The sequence below is a fragment of the Prionailurus bengalensis genome, chromosome B2 (assembly GCF_016509475.1).
Source record: "Prionailurus bengalensis isolate Pbe53 chromosome B2, Fcat_Pben_1.1_paternal_pri, whole genome shotgun sequence".
NCBI lineage: Eukaryota > Metazoa > Chordata > Mammalia > Carnivora > Felidae > Prionailurus > Prionailurus bengalensis.
In genome coordinates this window covers 122,067,492-122,084,983 of record NC_057349.1, presented here as the reverse complement: position 1 = coordinate 122,084,983, position 17,492 = coordinate 122,067,492, and the positions used below count along the sequence as shown (strand labels likewise).

At 38.4% G+C, this 17,492-nt stretch overlaps 1 protein-coding gene across 2 annotated transcripts in view; it reads right to left on the bottom strand.

The window, feature by feature from the left end:
* MYB (MYB proto-oncogene, transcription factor) overlaps nucleotides 1-17,492 on the bottom strand; it is a 34,580-nt gene that overhangs the window by 9,418 nt on the left and 7,670 nt on the right. The window contains exons 4-15 of one of the 2 annotated variants that reach the window (XM_043593071.1): nucleotides 16,842-16,934; nucleotides 16,370-16,590; nucleotides 14,411-14,645; nucleotides 13,067-13,147; nucleotides 12,500-12,604; nucleotides 10,721-10,975; nucleotides 8,966-9,328; nucleotides 7,298-7,440; nucleotides 6,197-6,311; nucleotides 5,979-6,104; nucleotides 5,009-5,119; nucleotides 2,937-3,044 (exon numbers count right to left, since the gene is read on the bottom strand). In XM_043593071.1, coding sequence (XP_043449006.1) covers nucleotides 2,937-3,044; nucleotides 5,009-5,119; nucleotides 5,979-6,104; nucleotides 6,197-6,311; nucleotides 7,298-7,440; nucleotides 8,966-9,328; nucleotides 10,721-10,975; nucleotides 12,500-12,604; nucleotides 13,067-13,147; nucleotides 14,411-14,645; nucleotides 16,370-16,590; nucleotides 16,842-16,934 — 1,956 coding nt within the window. The remainder of the gene's footprint in view (nucleotides 1-2,936; nucleotides 3,045-5,008; nucleotides 5,120-5,978; nucleotides 6,105-6,196; nucleotides 6,312-7,297; nucleotides 7,441-8,965; nucleotides 9,329-10,720; nucleotides 10,976-12,499; nucleotides 12,605-13,066; nucleotides 13,148-14,410; nucleotides 14,646-16,369; nucleotides 16,591-16,841; nucleotides 16,935-17,492) is intronic. The other variant, XM_043593072.1, reaches the window with a different exon arrangement.

Below are 17,492 nucleotides of genomic sequence, written 5' to 3'. Positions count from 1 at the left end.
TACACATATTTATGTATAAGCATGTGCATTTCTACGTACATCAGAAGCTAGAATTGTGCAGCTCCAGTATATTGGCCTCAAAAATAGTAATTGCTCTGTCTAAAGCGTGATTGTCATAACTAAGCCAGGGATGATTAACACTGAAATGACAGAACACAGAATTACTAGTCTTCAATAAACTGTTCTTATACCTAAGTTATTTAGACTATTGGATGGATAGACAATCCAACTGCCCTATACAAGTGGCAGGTATTTTATATTTTAGAAGTATCAAAATTTGGGGGCACCTGGGTGGCTCAGTCAGTTAAGTGTTCAACTCCTGATTTCAGCTCAGGTCATAATCTCATAGTTCATGAGTTTGAGCCCCAGGTTGGGCTCTGTGCTGACAGTGCAGAGCCTGCTTGGGATTTTCTCTCTCTCTCTCTCTCTCTCTCTCTCTGCCCCTCCCCTACTCTCTAAATAAATAAATAAATAAATAAATAAATAAACATTTAAAAAAAGAAGTATCAAAATTTAAAAATATTTTATGAATTACATTTAGTTGTTTTAATTAAAAGCACTATGATAAAAATATCTAGAATGGCTAAAATCCCATTCAACATTTAAGTACGAAGTACAAAAGTGATACGTTACTTAAGTACTCTTAAGTCGAATAGCCAGATCATGTAAGAAATGCATCTGTTCAATAATACTGTTCGTGAGAGTATGAGAAATTTCATGAGAAATGAGAAATCTGCCTGATTAGGCCAAATTGAATTACCAATGGAAATATATGATAAAGCAAAACTTCTAAACAAAATTAACAAATCACATAAACACCTATGTAAATATTGTTGAATCAGGATTATATGAAATATAAACAGCATCTGTTTAAATATTTAGATTCACTTGATCAATTTTCCAATATTTATCACAGAATTTAAAACATTTTAGAAATCACATACTTCTATGACCTAAGAAGCTAGATCTCCATGACATAAAACAATGGAAATATGTGGTGTGTGTATACTATTAACTCATTTAATGAGGATTTCTTAAAATGAATTAGTTATCTATTGTAGCAGATTAGTAAGATATATTTAAGCAGTGTAAATCAATAAGCCCTATAGTACAGACAGAAGCACTGACTCTAAAATTAATTTTTGGATCTCAATTACTCCATTTAATGGAATTGACGAGTATTGCCTTCATAGCATGATGTATGTGAATGGCTTAATCCCAATATACAGATATTAGAATCTGTAGAGTACCAAATATGACTCCTTTATATGGTAGAAAATACAGATTAATAAAACAGGGCTACTACTTAATTTTGAGTTTCAAAGATAACTACTATTTCCATTAAGTAATATATAAATATGCTGAGAATAAAGTTCCATACTGATCATTTTTATGAAATGCAATAGCACTAAAAACCTTAAGATAAAAAATTAGACAACTTACATAGGTTGAATCCCAAACTAGGTTATAAAATATATGTAAGGTTTACTCTAGCTTACTGTACTAACAGCAATAATCAAATTCTGTGTTCTGGAAACCAAGGGCCAAGTTTTTAGGAAAGGAAGAAGGAAAGAAAAACAAAGAAAGCATGGCCTTTTTGGAGCCAGGATCAATGCAAGGTAAAATTTTGAAGGAGCTGACCCTTGCCCTGACATGCTTCTAATCTGCTTTCTGTGTCTCCCTTCGGCCTTGGTGGAATTAGTTCTCTTCCTCCTGTCCCAATTCTTGGTGATACTCTGAGTCTTTCCACAGGTGGCCTACCCAACCCTGACTAACTCAAGAACACTCCAGAATCCCCCACCCCAGGCACTGGCTTTCCCTCTTCTGTGTCCTCCACTCCAGTCAACCATCACCTCTCACCAAAGTAGCTGGACCAGAGAGAAGCAACAGGAAAGCAACCTCATTGAATTAAGAAACAAGATGTGCCTGCCTATAGCCCTTCCAGCTACATTTGCATTAGTTAAAAACTATAATGCCAGATATCAAAAATACTTAAAATGGGGAAGTTTTAAGATTCTCACAATTTGCAGAGAGAAAGCCTACCACAATGATGGGGAAGCCCTTAAAAGAGAAAAGAAAAAGAAAAAAAAAGAAAAGAAAAGAGAGCAAGTTCTCAAAGCAAGCCAACCTAGTTCAGTGCCTTTAACTCTTAGTACAAACAGCACTTTCCCCTTCAGACTCCAGGTTCTCTTTATGCTCCAGGGTTTATGAAGTTTCTCTGGGTGTAGCTCAAAGGGGTGGTGGGGGAGGTGAGCTCTGCAGGTGGCTGGATATCGGGCTATTTAATGTTGGGAACCGCTTTAAATAATTTAGGGGAGTAAATTTGCATTCTTATTTACATTTGGCTCAGGATTAATCTGGAATTTGCTATATTTCATCAACACACACGTACTTCAGAGTTACAAGGGAAATCTCTTTTGATATTAAAACCCAGCAGCAGATGGTCAACTGCAGATTAGCCACACAACATTGGCAGCTGACTTTCTTATTCTGATAGTCAAATACATTGTAATTCTTTTCCAACCAGCTAATTTCAAACTTCATTCAAAATTCGAACAGTGCCTGAGTTTTGATGGCTTACTAATTGAGTGTAAAAAATAAAAAGTTGGAAATAAAAAGAAAACTATACCAATAAACTTTGTATAAACTATTTAAGAGAGAAGAGAGAAATATTGACAGACATGTAACCCATGATCTTGCCCTCAGTCACAGTAAGAAATGTGTCACTTCATCATGCTTTGGAAACCTGCTCTAATAAAATGTTCTAGTATGTCTCAGATGAGTGGCAACAGCAAATTTTAGGAGATTTTTAGACATCAAGAGTTGTTTAAAAGCTATATCTATATCTGTATCTAAAGTCTTAAAAAAAAAAACCCTCAAGATGACAGTGTTTCAGTGAATGGCTTTTAAGACACCAATGTTGGAATAGTAATTACCTGCAAGGGACTCGCCAGGGACCTGTTTTTAGGTACTGTAAATGCTTTGAGAACATTGTCTTCGTCTTCTGATACTGGCGTCATTAAAACGGAACTTGTAAGAATATTCTAAAGGGAAAGAACAATTTGAAATTTAAATGAGAGTGGAGAATATGAGAGCCGACACATTCTGACACCATAGACAGGAGATTATTATGAAGTGATACGTATGAGCAGGAACAAAGGCAGGGATCTGCCAGAAATTCTCTTCTCACCGAGCTCCGAGAAGGCCTTAGCTAGTACTCACCCTAATCCCATTGTGGCAAACACCACTACAACAAAAAGCTTTGGGTCCTAATATAGTTCTAGGTGGGAGATGGGCACTCAGAAAATACCTACTAAAGGAATCGGTAAATCCATACTTTTGAAAATGAAAGATCTACTAAGCTCTAGTTAGAGAGCTATTTATTTTATACATTGGTATGGAAATATTTTAGAGTTATCAATTAATGGCAGTATAGTATGATGGTTAAAAGTGTGGAGTTTAGGGGTGCCTGGGTGGCTCAGTCGGTTAAGCGTCTGACTCTTGGTTTCAGGTCGGGTCACAATCTCACAGTTTGTGAGTTTTACCCCTGCATTCGGCTCCTCCCTGGCAGTGCGCGGCCTACATTGGATCCTCTCTCCCTCTCTCTCTTCCCCTCCCCCACTCATGCACCTGCTCTCTCTATTTCAAAGCATAAATAATTAAATAATTTTTTTTAAACTATGCAATTTAGAACTAGACTTTCTGAGTTCTAACTCTGAACCATCACTTATTAGCTATGTAGTCTTAAGTAAGTGACTAAGCCTTCCCGTGCCTGTTTCCCAGTTGGTATAACAGTAATGATAATGTTACCAACCTTGCAGGACTGTTGTGGGGCTTAAATGAAGTAATGCATCTAAAGCGTTTAGAAGTGTACCTACCACTTAGTATATTCTGAATAAATATCATCAATTGTTATTAGCTCTGATTCTCCATGAAGGACAGCCGTGCATTATTTAAAAATTTTTAAAAAGTTTACCGCTTAAAAAAAAATTACTTAGTGGTAACTAAGTGCTAAAAAGAAAGGAGCTCTCAAGCCACGACAAGACATGGAGGAAACTGCGTATTACTAAATGAAAGAAGCCAATGTGAAAAGGCTCCACACTGTTTGATTTTAACTATATGAAGTCTTGGAAAAGGCAAGACTATAGAGATAGTAAAAAGATCAGTGGCTTCCAGGGGTTGGCGAGGGAGTGGGGGAGTGATGGAGGGATGAATACGTGGACCACAGAGAAATTTTAGGACAGTGAAGCTACTCTGTACGAAACCATAATGGTGGATACATGGCATAAATTTGTCCGAACCCACAGAATGTACAGCACCAACAGCAAACCCTAATATAAACTATGAACTTTGGGAGACAAAGGGTCAGCAGTGCTGGTTCATCAAGTGTAACAAACGTACCACTCTAGCGGAGAATGTTGATAATGGAGAAGGTTATGCACGTGTGGGGACAGGGGTATGTGGAAAATCTCTATCTTCTGCTCAACTTTGCCATGAACCCAAAACTGCTCTAAAAAATAAAGTTTATCTTAAAAAATGGTGGCAACCAAAGTAATGCAATAATAGGAACAATAAAGGGCATCTACTATAGATGCTGACGGGCATTATGTTAGATGCTGCACAAAACCAAACAGGAGACTATGTAACAAGGAGAAAATACTACATTTGGGAGACAGATAAACAAAGGAGAAGAAAATGCAAAGATTAACATTCTGTTTTCACGGAAATACATATTTTCATGCCACGGATTTTTTTAAGTGGCAAAGACTCTCAAATCATAAGAAAATAAATAATGAAAACAATCTGCGATGAAAAAGAATTTCCAACACAGAAACAAAATTTCCACATTCAACATTAATGATCATGAGGAATCATAAGGAAATAAACATGTAATGGAGAATGTTCAGAAATATGATGCATTAAATAGTGCTAAAACCACAGTAGCCTCACATGCCACATGGAGAATTCTGCGAGGCACCAACATCTCATAACGTGGGCGTGTACTTACTGGCACATCCACCACAGGCGATGCCTGTGTGAACAGCTGAGTGTTCAGACTCTCCCCTTCCCAGTGGTTGGAGCAGAAGAAGTTTCCTGCTTTATCCGTTGGAGATTCCACCTGAAAGCAAACAGGAAGTGCTTTGTTGTTTCTAGAACTAGAACTTCCCATGGAACATTGGCACTCGTTGGTAAATTTCTGTAAGATGAGCAATATCTGAGGATCTAATGTGTAACATGGGAACTGTCATGGCTAATATTGTACCGCAGAACTGAAATTTGCTAAGAGAGCAGAAGTTAAAGATAAACATGTGAGGTGATGGATATGTCCATTGACTCAGGGATCCTTCCACAATGTATACATATATCAAATCATCATGTTGTATACTTTAAATGTCTTACAATTTTGTCAATTATATCTCAATAAAGGTAAAAAAAAAAAAGAGTAAATTTCTGGCCAGTCTCTTAAATATTAATCCTAATATGAAAATAAATTCAAGAGGCACGGTATCTACCTGCTGGAAATGCTTCTTGCCACCAAGCTAAGACTTGGATCCCTGCAAGTTACAGCATTTTTCTTTTATGCTGGAAGTTAGATACTATTGTTTTAATATAAATTTCAATTCTCCATGACATCTGAAAATTAAAAGTCGGTGTATTATTTATCTATCCATCTGTGTATCAGTGATAAAACAGTACGGTAAAAAGCTGCTTCCCTCTCTCTCCTTTATCCTCTCTAACATGTTTTCTGCTCACACATGAAGTAGACAGAAGTGGCTTGGCTTCCCAAATGAAAGGTTGCGTGCCCACAGTCTAGCAGTACCTCTTAGCCGCATCTTGCAGGCAAACCTTGTATGAAAAGCAGTGCTGCTACCCAGTACTGATGCCAGACGTATAAAGGAACGTTCCGTGCCCACAAGGAACAGAGGGAGCAGGATTCACATCTTGTTCCTTCTTGATCCCAAGGATCTCATGTTTACCTCTTGTTTGATCTTCTTCAGTAAAGGTGGCCCGTTTTCTTGAAACTCAGCCACAATTCCAGATTCATCAGATTCCTGCTTGATCACATCCTGTAGGTCTTCTACTAGATGAGATGGTGTCTGAGGCTGCAAGGAAGAGCGGGTATGTTTGCATCAGAGGCAAATTTCTGTCTGTAATTAATACACCAGCTAACCTCAAGCACTTGGCCAAAACTTACTAGCATCTTCAGAGGACCATATTTAATTTCTTGAGCTGCAAGTGCATGTTTGAACGGTGTAGGAGTTCTTGGAGAGCTTTCTAGGATTGACCTTTTGATAGCTGGAGTTCTAAAACTTTAAAGGGAAAACAAGGGTTGGTTCAATATGAAAGAACATAAGCCCTTTTACATCATTCTACCTGTTAAATATAATATTTTTACACTGAATAAGCCCTATAATTGATATGCAATTGGATATGTGAATTAATCATACGTGTACTGTTAACAAAAAGATAACATATACATCACATATTTCCAAATATTTAAAAGTATTATATTCCCAAGACTAAGAGCATTAAAATATTCTTCATCTTTCTTTAGTGGTTCTGAAGATACACAGAGTGCCTCTAGGTCTTTCTAATAGTCATAAACATGGTAAAGGTTTGATGTCATTTACAAATAAATTTTATCTATTCATTAAAATAGGCTCATCACAGAAGACATAGAAAACCACCTTTTAAAAAGTACTTATTGTAACAGGAAATAGTAAGACTGAATTTTTTTATTGATGTTCTCTGCCATTTCTTTGAATTGGTTAAGCCTTTTATTGAATATGTGGGAGGCATCACTCCTTGGCTTCTGATCATATAATATCCCTGGGGATTTTAGAAGCAGTCCTACCGACAGATAAATTTCAAAAAGGAAACATAAGATTAAAAAAATATGAACTAAGTACAGAACCATACCACTGTTACTCTGAATTTTGTAATCAGAGAGCAAAGGAGGTTGAAAATCTTGTCTTCGGTGAAGAAAGAAAAGCCTTACTGAGCAAACAGAAAAACTGAACAGAAAAATTATAAGGACTACCTCTGTATGTATAGAACATTTTGAAGTGAGATTACAAAAAGTAATCTAGTTTATCCTCTGACTCGCCACCTCTAGGTAGTTGTAACATGTGCAAGACAGATATACTCAATGTGGGAATATACATGATTATGTACATTACAGGTAGATCAGTAAAATTATGTACATGCAAATGGATCAGACATTGGGGACTGTATTCCATTAATTAAATATAGGTAAATAAGGGGAAATAATTTTATTCTTGAACCAAGGACTTACATAGTATTTTCCTTTTGAGTTTTCACAGTCTGGTCTCTATGAAATGGTGTTGTAACAGTCAATTTGTGACCATTGAGAGGGGTAGAAGTTAAAGAAGGCATTTCCAAGTCTAAGTTTTCATGGTTACCAGAAGTGTTTAAGAACTAAATACGGGAAGAAAGGGAAAAAAATTACTTAGATTAAACAGTGATTCTTTATTCAGCCCAACTTAAAAACCACACCATGAAAACTAGCAAGTATGTTTTACTGACCCACTGATGTAAAATAATAAAGATGTTAACAAGCACATAGCATTGGACAGGGTATTGTTTTATTTCATTTGAGCACCCGAGGTTCAGAATGAAATTTCCAAGAAATAAAATCTAGGGTCATTGCTGAAAAACTTGCAAAATCCTAAGAAAAAATTTTCAATAAGTGCCACTTGCCATTAAAGAGAATGAGATGCACTCTTTATTAAGATTATAAGCATTAAGGTGATTTTTGGAAAGTAATTCTTGTTTTTCTTTCATGCTATTTTTTCTCTTTAATGATCCATGAATTATGATAGAAGATTTGCATTACGTGGAAAATTCTTGGATAGTAAGCTGTGTTTCTCAGAACACCATCATTCTGGGAAAATAGCAGGTGTTCCTCAAAAAGTTCCAAGATACAATAAATTTGGGATACATCATATATCATAATCTCCTCCTGAAATTCATAATGCACACCAATTCATTAAAAATTCTGAGAGGTCCTGTAGTAAAGAGACCAATTTTAACTCTGACTTAGTGTTTCCCAAACTTATATATTTCAATTTTTTCTGGACCATCTATTAAAGTCTTGTAGAACTAATATTCTTCAGAACACAATTTGGAAGATACAAGCAAAAAACAAGATAATTATTTTGGTGGGTGCTTCATTTGTTCATATTTAGAGCTCTCCTTAAAATAAATTCAACAGACATAATTGGAAAAATGTTTGAAAGTGCCAAATTAACTATTAACTTCAATTATTCTCATAATTAAGGAATACAAGTCTCTGATAAGAATTATAATTTCCATGCCTTAAAAAAAATTCTATGAAAGGATATTTATGGCAAATACTGGGTTGATAACAAATTATGGCACAACTCAAAAAGCCAATGTGGAGAAATTCAAATTAAAACGGAAGTTGCTTTCCTTAAGCATTTGTTCCTTATGCTTTTCCAAAACTTTTCCACATAAGGATGGATTGGAACCTTTAAAGTTTCGGGTTGCGACTCAAACAAATGCTCTCCAAATATAGTTTGGTTCCCTCCTCCCCTGGGTCAGTGAATCACAAAGTAATAAGTGAACAAATAGGAAGAAAATCTACTAAAGTTTTTAAGGAGAGGGAAGGGAGGGGAGAAAAGGAAGGGACCGAAATGTTAAACTCTAGTGTTGAAGGAAATAAACACACGTCCCATGCAGCTAACCATGTTTCAAACCACCAAAAGAAAGAGCGAGAATTATGACAAAATGATCAGTCAGCCTACAGACAGCTCAAACTTTGGGAAGCAGTATGACTTAGCAACAGCTAGATTCAACGATGGAACGAGATCAGTGAGGGCAACAGTAATTAGTCATTTGTTCCAAAGGATTAGTTTCTAGATTATGAAGGCTTGAGTATCTGTTGAAAATTAGTAATAGCTGTGTAGAAATCATGCTCTACCTGTGAAGGGGAGAAGGGTAGGCTTTTGACAGGGGAACGCTTGGGAGTTGAGCTGCTGACGCCAGCAAATAGGAAGGAGCTAGAGCCTCCAGTGGCTAAGGGGCTTGCCTGGCCGCGCTTTTTTCGAAGGATGACCAGTGGAACTGTGCCGTGCCTCGAAGGAGGTAAGGGCTTGAGCGGGTCAAGTGAACCCTCACTCAACTTGAGAGCGTTCACCCTTGTGCTAGGCTCTCCTGCAGGTCTATTCAGACTGCCCTCTCTTTGCTGAAGCTTTAGGGCTCTGCCTGCATGATGTTGGCTAGGTGAAAACTCTGCTTCTTCAAAGAATTCAAAACTGCTGAGATCACACCATGATGAAGAATCCTGAAACAATGTGGGAGGCACAGAACTCTGAGACGGTGTGTGCATGATATGTGCCATCACCTGAAACACAGCACTGAGAAAGAACACCGAATGCAGAGAAAACACCTGGCCCTCTTGAGAAATAGCGTCAGGATTAACAACCGTTCCAGCACACCGCACGGCAGGTCTACCATGCGGCCTCCAGGCTGGTCCTACGTGTGTGCTGCGGGGACCTCCAGGTATTCTCTCATTTGCATGCAGTCCGAAGCAAAGAGAAAACCTCTTCTAGATGGCACATTTTGGCAACGTTCGTCCCGTTTGATGGATATGCAGGTAAGTGCTTTTTAACCAACTGGGCAACAAAGGAAATGAACTGAACATTTGCTTTTTAGGTGCTAACCTCACGTTTGTTTCACTAAAGACGGTTTATCTCAGTGAACCAGTTGGGGCTGGTAATCAATCATCAATGTTTTGTGAAGAGAGCCATGTACCAGCAATGAACTCGTTACCACTCAAATACACGGAACGACTGCTTAAAGGTCTAAGTAAACATAATTCTTAAGGTGCGATCCAAAAGCAAAGCACAATTCTAGGGGCGCCTGGGTGGCTCATTCGGTTAAGCATCCGACTCTTGGTTTTGGCTCAGGTCATGATCTCATGGTTCGTGAGTTCAAGCCCTGCATCGGGTTCTGTGCTGACAGCATGGAGTCTGCTTGGGACTCTCTCTCTTCCTCTCTCTCTCTGCCCCTCCCCTGCTCTCTCTCTCTCTCTCTCTCAAAATAAACAAATCAACTTCAAAAAATTAGAAAACAAAACTTAAAAACAAAAGCAAAGCACAATTCTAGGGGCGCCTGGGTGGCTCATTCGGTTAAGCATCCGACTCTTGGTTTTGGCTCAGGTCATGATCTCATGGTTCGTGAGTTCAAGCCCTGCATCGGGTTCTGTGCTGACAGCATGGAGTCTGCTTGGGACTCTCTCTCTTCCTCTCTCTCTCTGCCCCTCCCCTGCTCTCTCTCTCTCTCTCAAAATAAACAAATCAACTTCAAAAAATTAGAAAACAAAACTTAAAAACAAAAGCAAAGCACAATTCTAAAGAAACACAAAAAAGGAACAAAGTAAATACGTTAAAAATAACTCAAACAGTACTCCATAACCCGAGATCTACTTATAGGTCATCAACTTTACTATTTTAAAAAGTATGCATTTTGAAGGAAATGCGTGAAAAGCCACCTTTTATCTGCATAGCCTATGAAATCAGATCTTTGAAAAAACAGACACAAAGGCTAAAATCATACTTTTACATTCATACATGCTAATAACATGTTATTTGCCATAGAAAATGGTAATAATTTGAGAACTGGGTTTCCTAATTCACCATCAAAAACATTCACTTGCCTTAACAATTCTACTTACAGAATCTATAAATTGAAGTGTTTCTGCAAATTCTAAGAGGTTCTTAACATTATCCAGAATGGTGCCTTGGTGGACGATCATGCACCTTGCTGGAGAGGCACTTTCTTCAGGTAGGGAGCCAGGATCCACAGGCAGAGAGGGAGTGGAGTGGTGTTCTTCCAAACAGGAAACAGGTGCACTGTCTCCATGAGGTCTGGTGTGGTCAGCGATGGTGGTGCTGTGCCACCCGGGGTAGCTGCATGTGTGGTTCTGCGTCTAAGGAGGGGGGGGGGCGGTGGGGGAATAAAGAAAGAGTAGGGAGAAGAAAGGGAGAAGGAACTTAGCAATGAAGTTGCACAAGGTATCAGATGCTGTTGGAGGAAAGATAAAAGTAGTTGCATCATCCAAAACTTGCGCCTATGAAACAGTCGTCAAGATGTTTCCTTTTATCGATGCAAGACCCTGCTTTTTAATAGTGGCATAGTCTGTCACCTATATGAACACCCTCACTGTCATCATTTTGCTAAAACTGCCAACAGAGAGACTGTGTCCTCAAGTGCCACTCTCCCATGGTCCATCTTAAAAGTCTACTTTAACATCATCTCCAAAAGGACCACGCATGGTTGCTGTGAACTAAGAATTGTCCTGTTCTCATTCTAACCTACAAAAAGGTCAGAGGACTCGAGAGTTAGAGTTGCTTTTCTCTGCATATGTTCTCATTGCTTCTATCCCTTTTTAATGTTACGGATTGCACTGATGCAGTGAAGGGCTGTCAAATCAACGTGGTTAGGAAAGCAGAAGGGCAAATTAACAGAAGTCTCCTTTCGGCATGACCATGCAACAAGAGAAATTGCAAAACATGAACTAGAGTTAAAAAGTGGTCGAACTAACATATGCACATAATCATCTTATGATTTAACCCCAAAGACATGTATTCCTAAGAATACCCACTGGGTATCACATCTCTTTTATTCTCTTTGTTGCTGAACTAAATCTGTCACAAAGTACACGCTGATTTCTCAGTTTGCGGCCAATCACCAAACAGATGTCAAAATTCAGTAATGGTCCACACGGCTTTCATGCATGCAAACAGAAGAGAGCAGCCGTGTTATTGACAGAGAGAGGATGTGTATCTTTTTCACAGGTATATACTGAACATGCTTCAAATCATATGTGAAATTAGAAAGTATGAAAATGTAGGTTAAGAAAAATAATAAAAGAAAAAATCAAATGAGTAGGTATCATACAGATACATAACTTTGTAAATAAAAGCAGATTTTCATTCATTTATATCTGTTAGTCAGTCTTTGAATTAGTAACAGTCCTGGAAAAACAGGAAGATTGATGGTGACAATCACAAGTGGATATTGTGTTTCTATTGCCACTCAAAAGGGCTACTTTTAATTTAGTCAACACACATGGTGATACCGACTGCATTTTATTACAAGCAACTTCTGTGCAAACAGTGTTAATGAATGGGCATCTAGGCAGCTCAGTGGGTTAAGCCTCTGACTTCAGCTCAGGTCATGATCTAGCGGTTCGTGAGTTCCAGCCCCATGTTGGGTTCTGTGTTGACAACTCAGAACCTGGAGCCTGCTTCAGGTTCTGTGTCTCTTTCTTTCTCCCTGCCCCTCCTCCACTCTCTGTCTCTCTCTCAAAAATAAATAAAATTTTTTTTTGAAACACTATTAATGGATCTACAGTCTTGATTAGTGTAACACTCAGAAGAGAAGGGAAAAGAGACAGGAGGGCACCGGGGTGAAGTTCTCCCCACATTCAAGCACCTGGTTGCCTTCTTACCGGTAGCGCCTGCTGTCCTTTGAGCTCATTCTCAGTCGACATTAGGAGCAATTCTAATTCCTTTATTCGCTTTTCTTTCTCAGGGTCTTCATCATTATAGTGTCTCTGAAATTAAAAGTAAAGGAAGAAAAACAGAGAAGGGCCTGATTGAAGCTACTGCAGATACAATGGCTGTGGCCCGCAGTCATAAGGGGCCATACAGCCCAATGAGCCTCAGCGGGAGACTGGCACCAAAGAAATGTGGCACAAAGCTCTGTGAGTGTCATTCCACACCTAAGGGAGCGATGTGAAATCTGAGGCTCAAGTGGGTGCTGACTGATGAGCTGGTTCAATTTATGACATCAGAGAATCAGAGAATTCCTGAGCAGGTTTAACTCTAGAAGCGAAGATTGGTAGCTTGCTGGCCAGAACTCTACCCACCCCTCTGCTACTCCCCTTTTTTTTTTTTTTACATCAATCAGTCAAGCGAAAATAAGTATTTACATGAAAGAAATAAAGCATGTCTTGAAAAAGTTGCTTTGAACAGCCAAAGGGTTTCTTTACGAAATGGTCTTCACATGATCTTACCTGAATGGCTGCAGCAGCTGGCTGAGGGACATTGACTATATTTACATGTAACGCTACAGGATATGGGACATGACTGGAGACCTAGATCAAAAAGGCAGACAAACAAAGGCCGAGTCATTCATGGTCACATACGCTTTAGGGGAATTGGCTTCCTCTAGGATTGAGAAAAAAAATACTGTACTAATAAAATTCACACATGCACAGAGGAAAAAAGAAACACAACAAAAAACCCTCTAGTTTGAAATTTTAGCCGGGCCTTTAAAAATAGCCAAATAAATAGCTTACGCAACGTAAAGAGATTTGGAGTGCTCGTTGATCTTGACAAAAAGTATCCCTTAATTAGAGAATAACACAATGAAAAATATAACCTAAAATATATTCATGAATGTATGAAAGAAGCTGTAATGGGAAAAACTGATGACTTAGTTGTTTATAATAGAAATATTTTTCTTGGAATAACTATTAGTTATAGTAAAGAGCACAGAACTGCCTATGATGGTTCACTCATCTGAGACTTTTCTGGAAAGTCTGTAGTCAAATGAATGATAGAACAGACAGAGAAGAATAAAAACTATTCAGGAATATGATTTGAATATAACTTGCACACGGGCTCCATATTCTTGGCTAAGTTTCACCATCTATTACCGTTAGTTGTAAGATTCAAGTTCACTGATTTTATTCTCTATGCTTCGTATTTTTCTTTCCCCACCCATTCTGGACATTTCTTTCCCTAAATATAAATGTCTGGCAATCAGGAAGGCATCACACTGATCCAGAGGAGGACGAAAGAAGACATCAGAGAGTGGTGTCACAGAACTGCACCTGACTCAGAGTGAGAAGGTAAACACACGTGGAAGGAGCAAATTACGACTTTTCTCCTAGATAGATCACTACCAGAATCAAACTTTACAGAATCAAACTTGCCGCATTTCAGTGTCAAAGGAGCTCTGCTTTAAATTTAATATGACATTCACTTTTCATTTTGGAAGAGAAAAACAAAAGCCCACAAATGCATCTTCATGACCCCATTCTTCTCCGGCAGGAACCTGTTAAGTGGATTTACATTCAAAAGCTAATCTGATCTGAAGCACTTCAGTTGGAATCCAAAAGCCTGGACTGCAGTCTGCTCTACGCGCTGTGCGCCTCTGCAGATTACTTAACATCCTGGCTTCCCAGCATACACCAGGGGTAACGATACCTCCCCCTATCTACCTCGAGGCTCTGAAGCGGGGTGATCACCTTTGTGGAAGGTCTTTGAAAAGTCAGCGACTGCGAGGTATTACTGTTACCTGGGGCTAACATAACCATCTCTTTCAGTAAACTAAATTCTCAGAAGTGGCTTACGTTTTGCGCTTCAGAAATGTGGTAATAGGAATAATCATTGTTAACTGAAGTCTGGCCAGCTGGAGGGAGATGAGCCGAAGGTGGGGCATGAGCAAAACCCATCAAATGACTGTTCTTCTGAAAACTTGTGGCCACTGTTGGCGGGCTGGCTTTAGAAGACTCTTGCAGATAACCTTCCTGCTCGACCTTCCGACGCATTGTAGAATTCCAGTGGTTCTTGATAGCATTATCAGTTCTGCACAGAAATATATCATGTAAGAATTTTACAAAAAAACATTTTAATTCAGATTAGAGTTAATTGACAGAAAACTGTTTCCCACAGAGACGTCTTCTTTGGGTCTTTTGTTTTTTTGTGTTTTCTTTTAAATTGTTTTAGTCTTCCCGACCTCTGAAAGTCATGCTGCCTCTATTATCTAATTGAAAATCCATAGATTTTCCTTCATTACACAAGATGGAATAAATGTGGCTTTCGAGAAATCTTTAAATTTTGTAACTATTTTGTTTCCTTGATAAAAGAGAATTTTCGATACAAACCCTTCCTGTTTATTCTGAGGGTTCACGGTACAAGACTCTAATACAACTTAAAGATCCAACTCTTCTGGAAAATTACCGGCTTAGTAGGGCCTACACACGCCAACAGGCACACAGTAAAGTTTGGTGAATGATAATGATGTCGCCACTGCCTCACTGTCCATTCTTTGTCTCGAATAGCACTAGCCAGAAATTTTGAGTAAAAAAAAAAAAAAAAGGGAAAAAGAAAAAAAGAAACTCCCACCTTTTGACGGCCATCTCAAATTGTTCTATAACCAGAGGTGACAATGGAAAATGGGATCCAGAAGGGGAAAGATGCTACGTCCCCATATCAGTTCAAACTGAAAAGCATTTTCACTAAAGTCTTACAGTTCTCAGGAAAAGTTTCTCAATTCAAAAAAAAAACAAAAAACAAAAACGTTTTAGGCCTCCCTTTTACTATTTTGATGGGGGTGGGGGCATGTATGCTAAAGAAAGAGGAAGTTCAGTTGCCCCTTAAATTTTTACAAGAATCAACAGCATATTCTCAGGCCAGATGGGAGAAAAGGCCTTCTTTCCTCAATATCTTGGATCCTGTAAGCTGATAGGGAGCCATGAGGGAGGCGGTGCTCTGGACCATCACCCAAGAATGCTACATAAACCATCAGAGCCATGGCCTTCTTTGAAGGGCCCTTTCTCCAATTCTGCTGCGTAAGAATATAATTTATTAAATATTTTCTTACATTGTTTATATAAGATTTATAATGAAGAGTATCTTCCAAATTAAAGAAAATGTGTCATAAACTGTTCAAGTGGGGAGAGTGCGACAAAAATGAGCTTCTAGAGATATCCTTCACGATGAGGTCATTTTTTGTGCCTTGTTCATTAAAAGAAAGCATAACACTGACATTATTTAAAAACCTGGAAGCAGTAGGATAATTCTAGAAATACTCTTATTTCTTTCTTTAAAAGAAAAAAACTAAAACAAGTGGTATAATGAAATGAATGCTGGTATCAGGAAAATGATAGCTGAGATCCTTCTGGTCACTTAACCAGCTGTATGAACTCAGACCAGAGACAAAATGTCTACCCTCAGTTTGCTTCTCTGTGTTTAGAGTTCTATAGTTTACAAAGTGCTTTGACAATCATTTTATTCGATGCAAACATTGGCCCTGTGAAGTAGGCTATTATTTATTTTGCAAATGGGGCAACTGAAGCTGAGGAGAGTTCAATGACTCGGCCCAAAGTTCACTGTTGGATGGATTCTGGAAGTCCCCAACCAGATAAACTCTAAGAGCTCCTCCAGTTTTAAAACCTATGGATCTGGCATATCTAATGAAACACTTACAATCATGGGAATGTAATTCACTCGCTATACATTTAAAACAAAATGTTCAATACCCACTCCCTCATTCTTCCCAATCAATATATTTTTTGACATATTATTACCGTCCAGGCAGTAGCTTTGCGATTTCTGCCCATCTGTTCCCCAGTCTCTTGTGTGCCTGGTAAATAATTCTGTCTTCCTCTTCTGTCCAGGAGGTTTTCTTAACTTCTGGATTCAAATGGTTATGCCACCTCTCCCTACATTGTTTTCCAATTCTCCCTTTTAAGTGCTTGGCAATAACAGACCAACGTTTCGGACCGTATTTCTGTACAAGCTCTATCACCTTCAGATAAACACACAAAAATAACCTATGTTTTAATGTTATGTAATGACTCAGTGTAATCATTCTTCAGTGTTACAAGATCTTTAGAAAGGGTCTAAAACTCTGCTTTCATTCATTGGAAATATGGGAATAGAGTCCTCTGCTTCCTGTTTGTACACTTTACCTGTTTCTTCAAGTTGGGAAACATTTAATTAAGATGTCTGGGGAATATTCTTAACTGTGATTCACACACCAATGAGGAAAGAACTTACTCTCTGATCTTCTTCTTTGGTCCAAGGCCCCTTGATGAGCTCAGGGTTTAGTACTTTCTGCCATCGGTGCTGGCACTGCACATCTGTTCGATTCTAGACAAATAATAAAGGATGCACTGTCATATAGATATGATGCGATAAGCACATGAAGACTTGGTTATTATATGAATCATACACAGACAATATACAGGAAACACGTTCAGGAACATTTTAGGGCATGTTTGGAGAGCCTACCTATCCCTCATTGCTTACAGCTAACAAACATACAAAGAATATATCAAAATTGGATCTAAAATTAGAAGCTCTACCTGTTCAGTGAAATAATCCTGCCATGCGAACTGAAGGACCCTCATATTGTACACATGGCTGTCGATTTAACTCAACCTTAACTTCAGCATGTGGAAGTGCCTCTATGAACTAAGACTTGTTAGCGATTCCACATGAAGGTTGGGCTTCCATGGAAACCTACTCTAAATGATTAAAGTTTGCCTCCCATTCAGCCTAAGAGATGCACTTCAGTTTAGGGCCTCAAGTATTAATACTGCAGAATAAAAATCAATAAAGATAGGATGAGAGAGTATAATCTTATAAGAGAGTATAATCTTACAAGAAAAAAAAAAGACAGATATGTAACTAATAGAAGGCAGAATT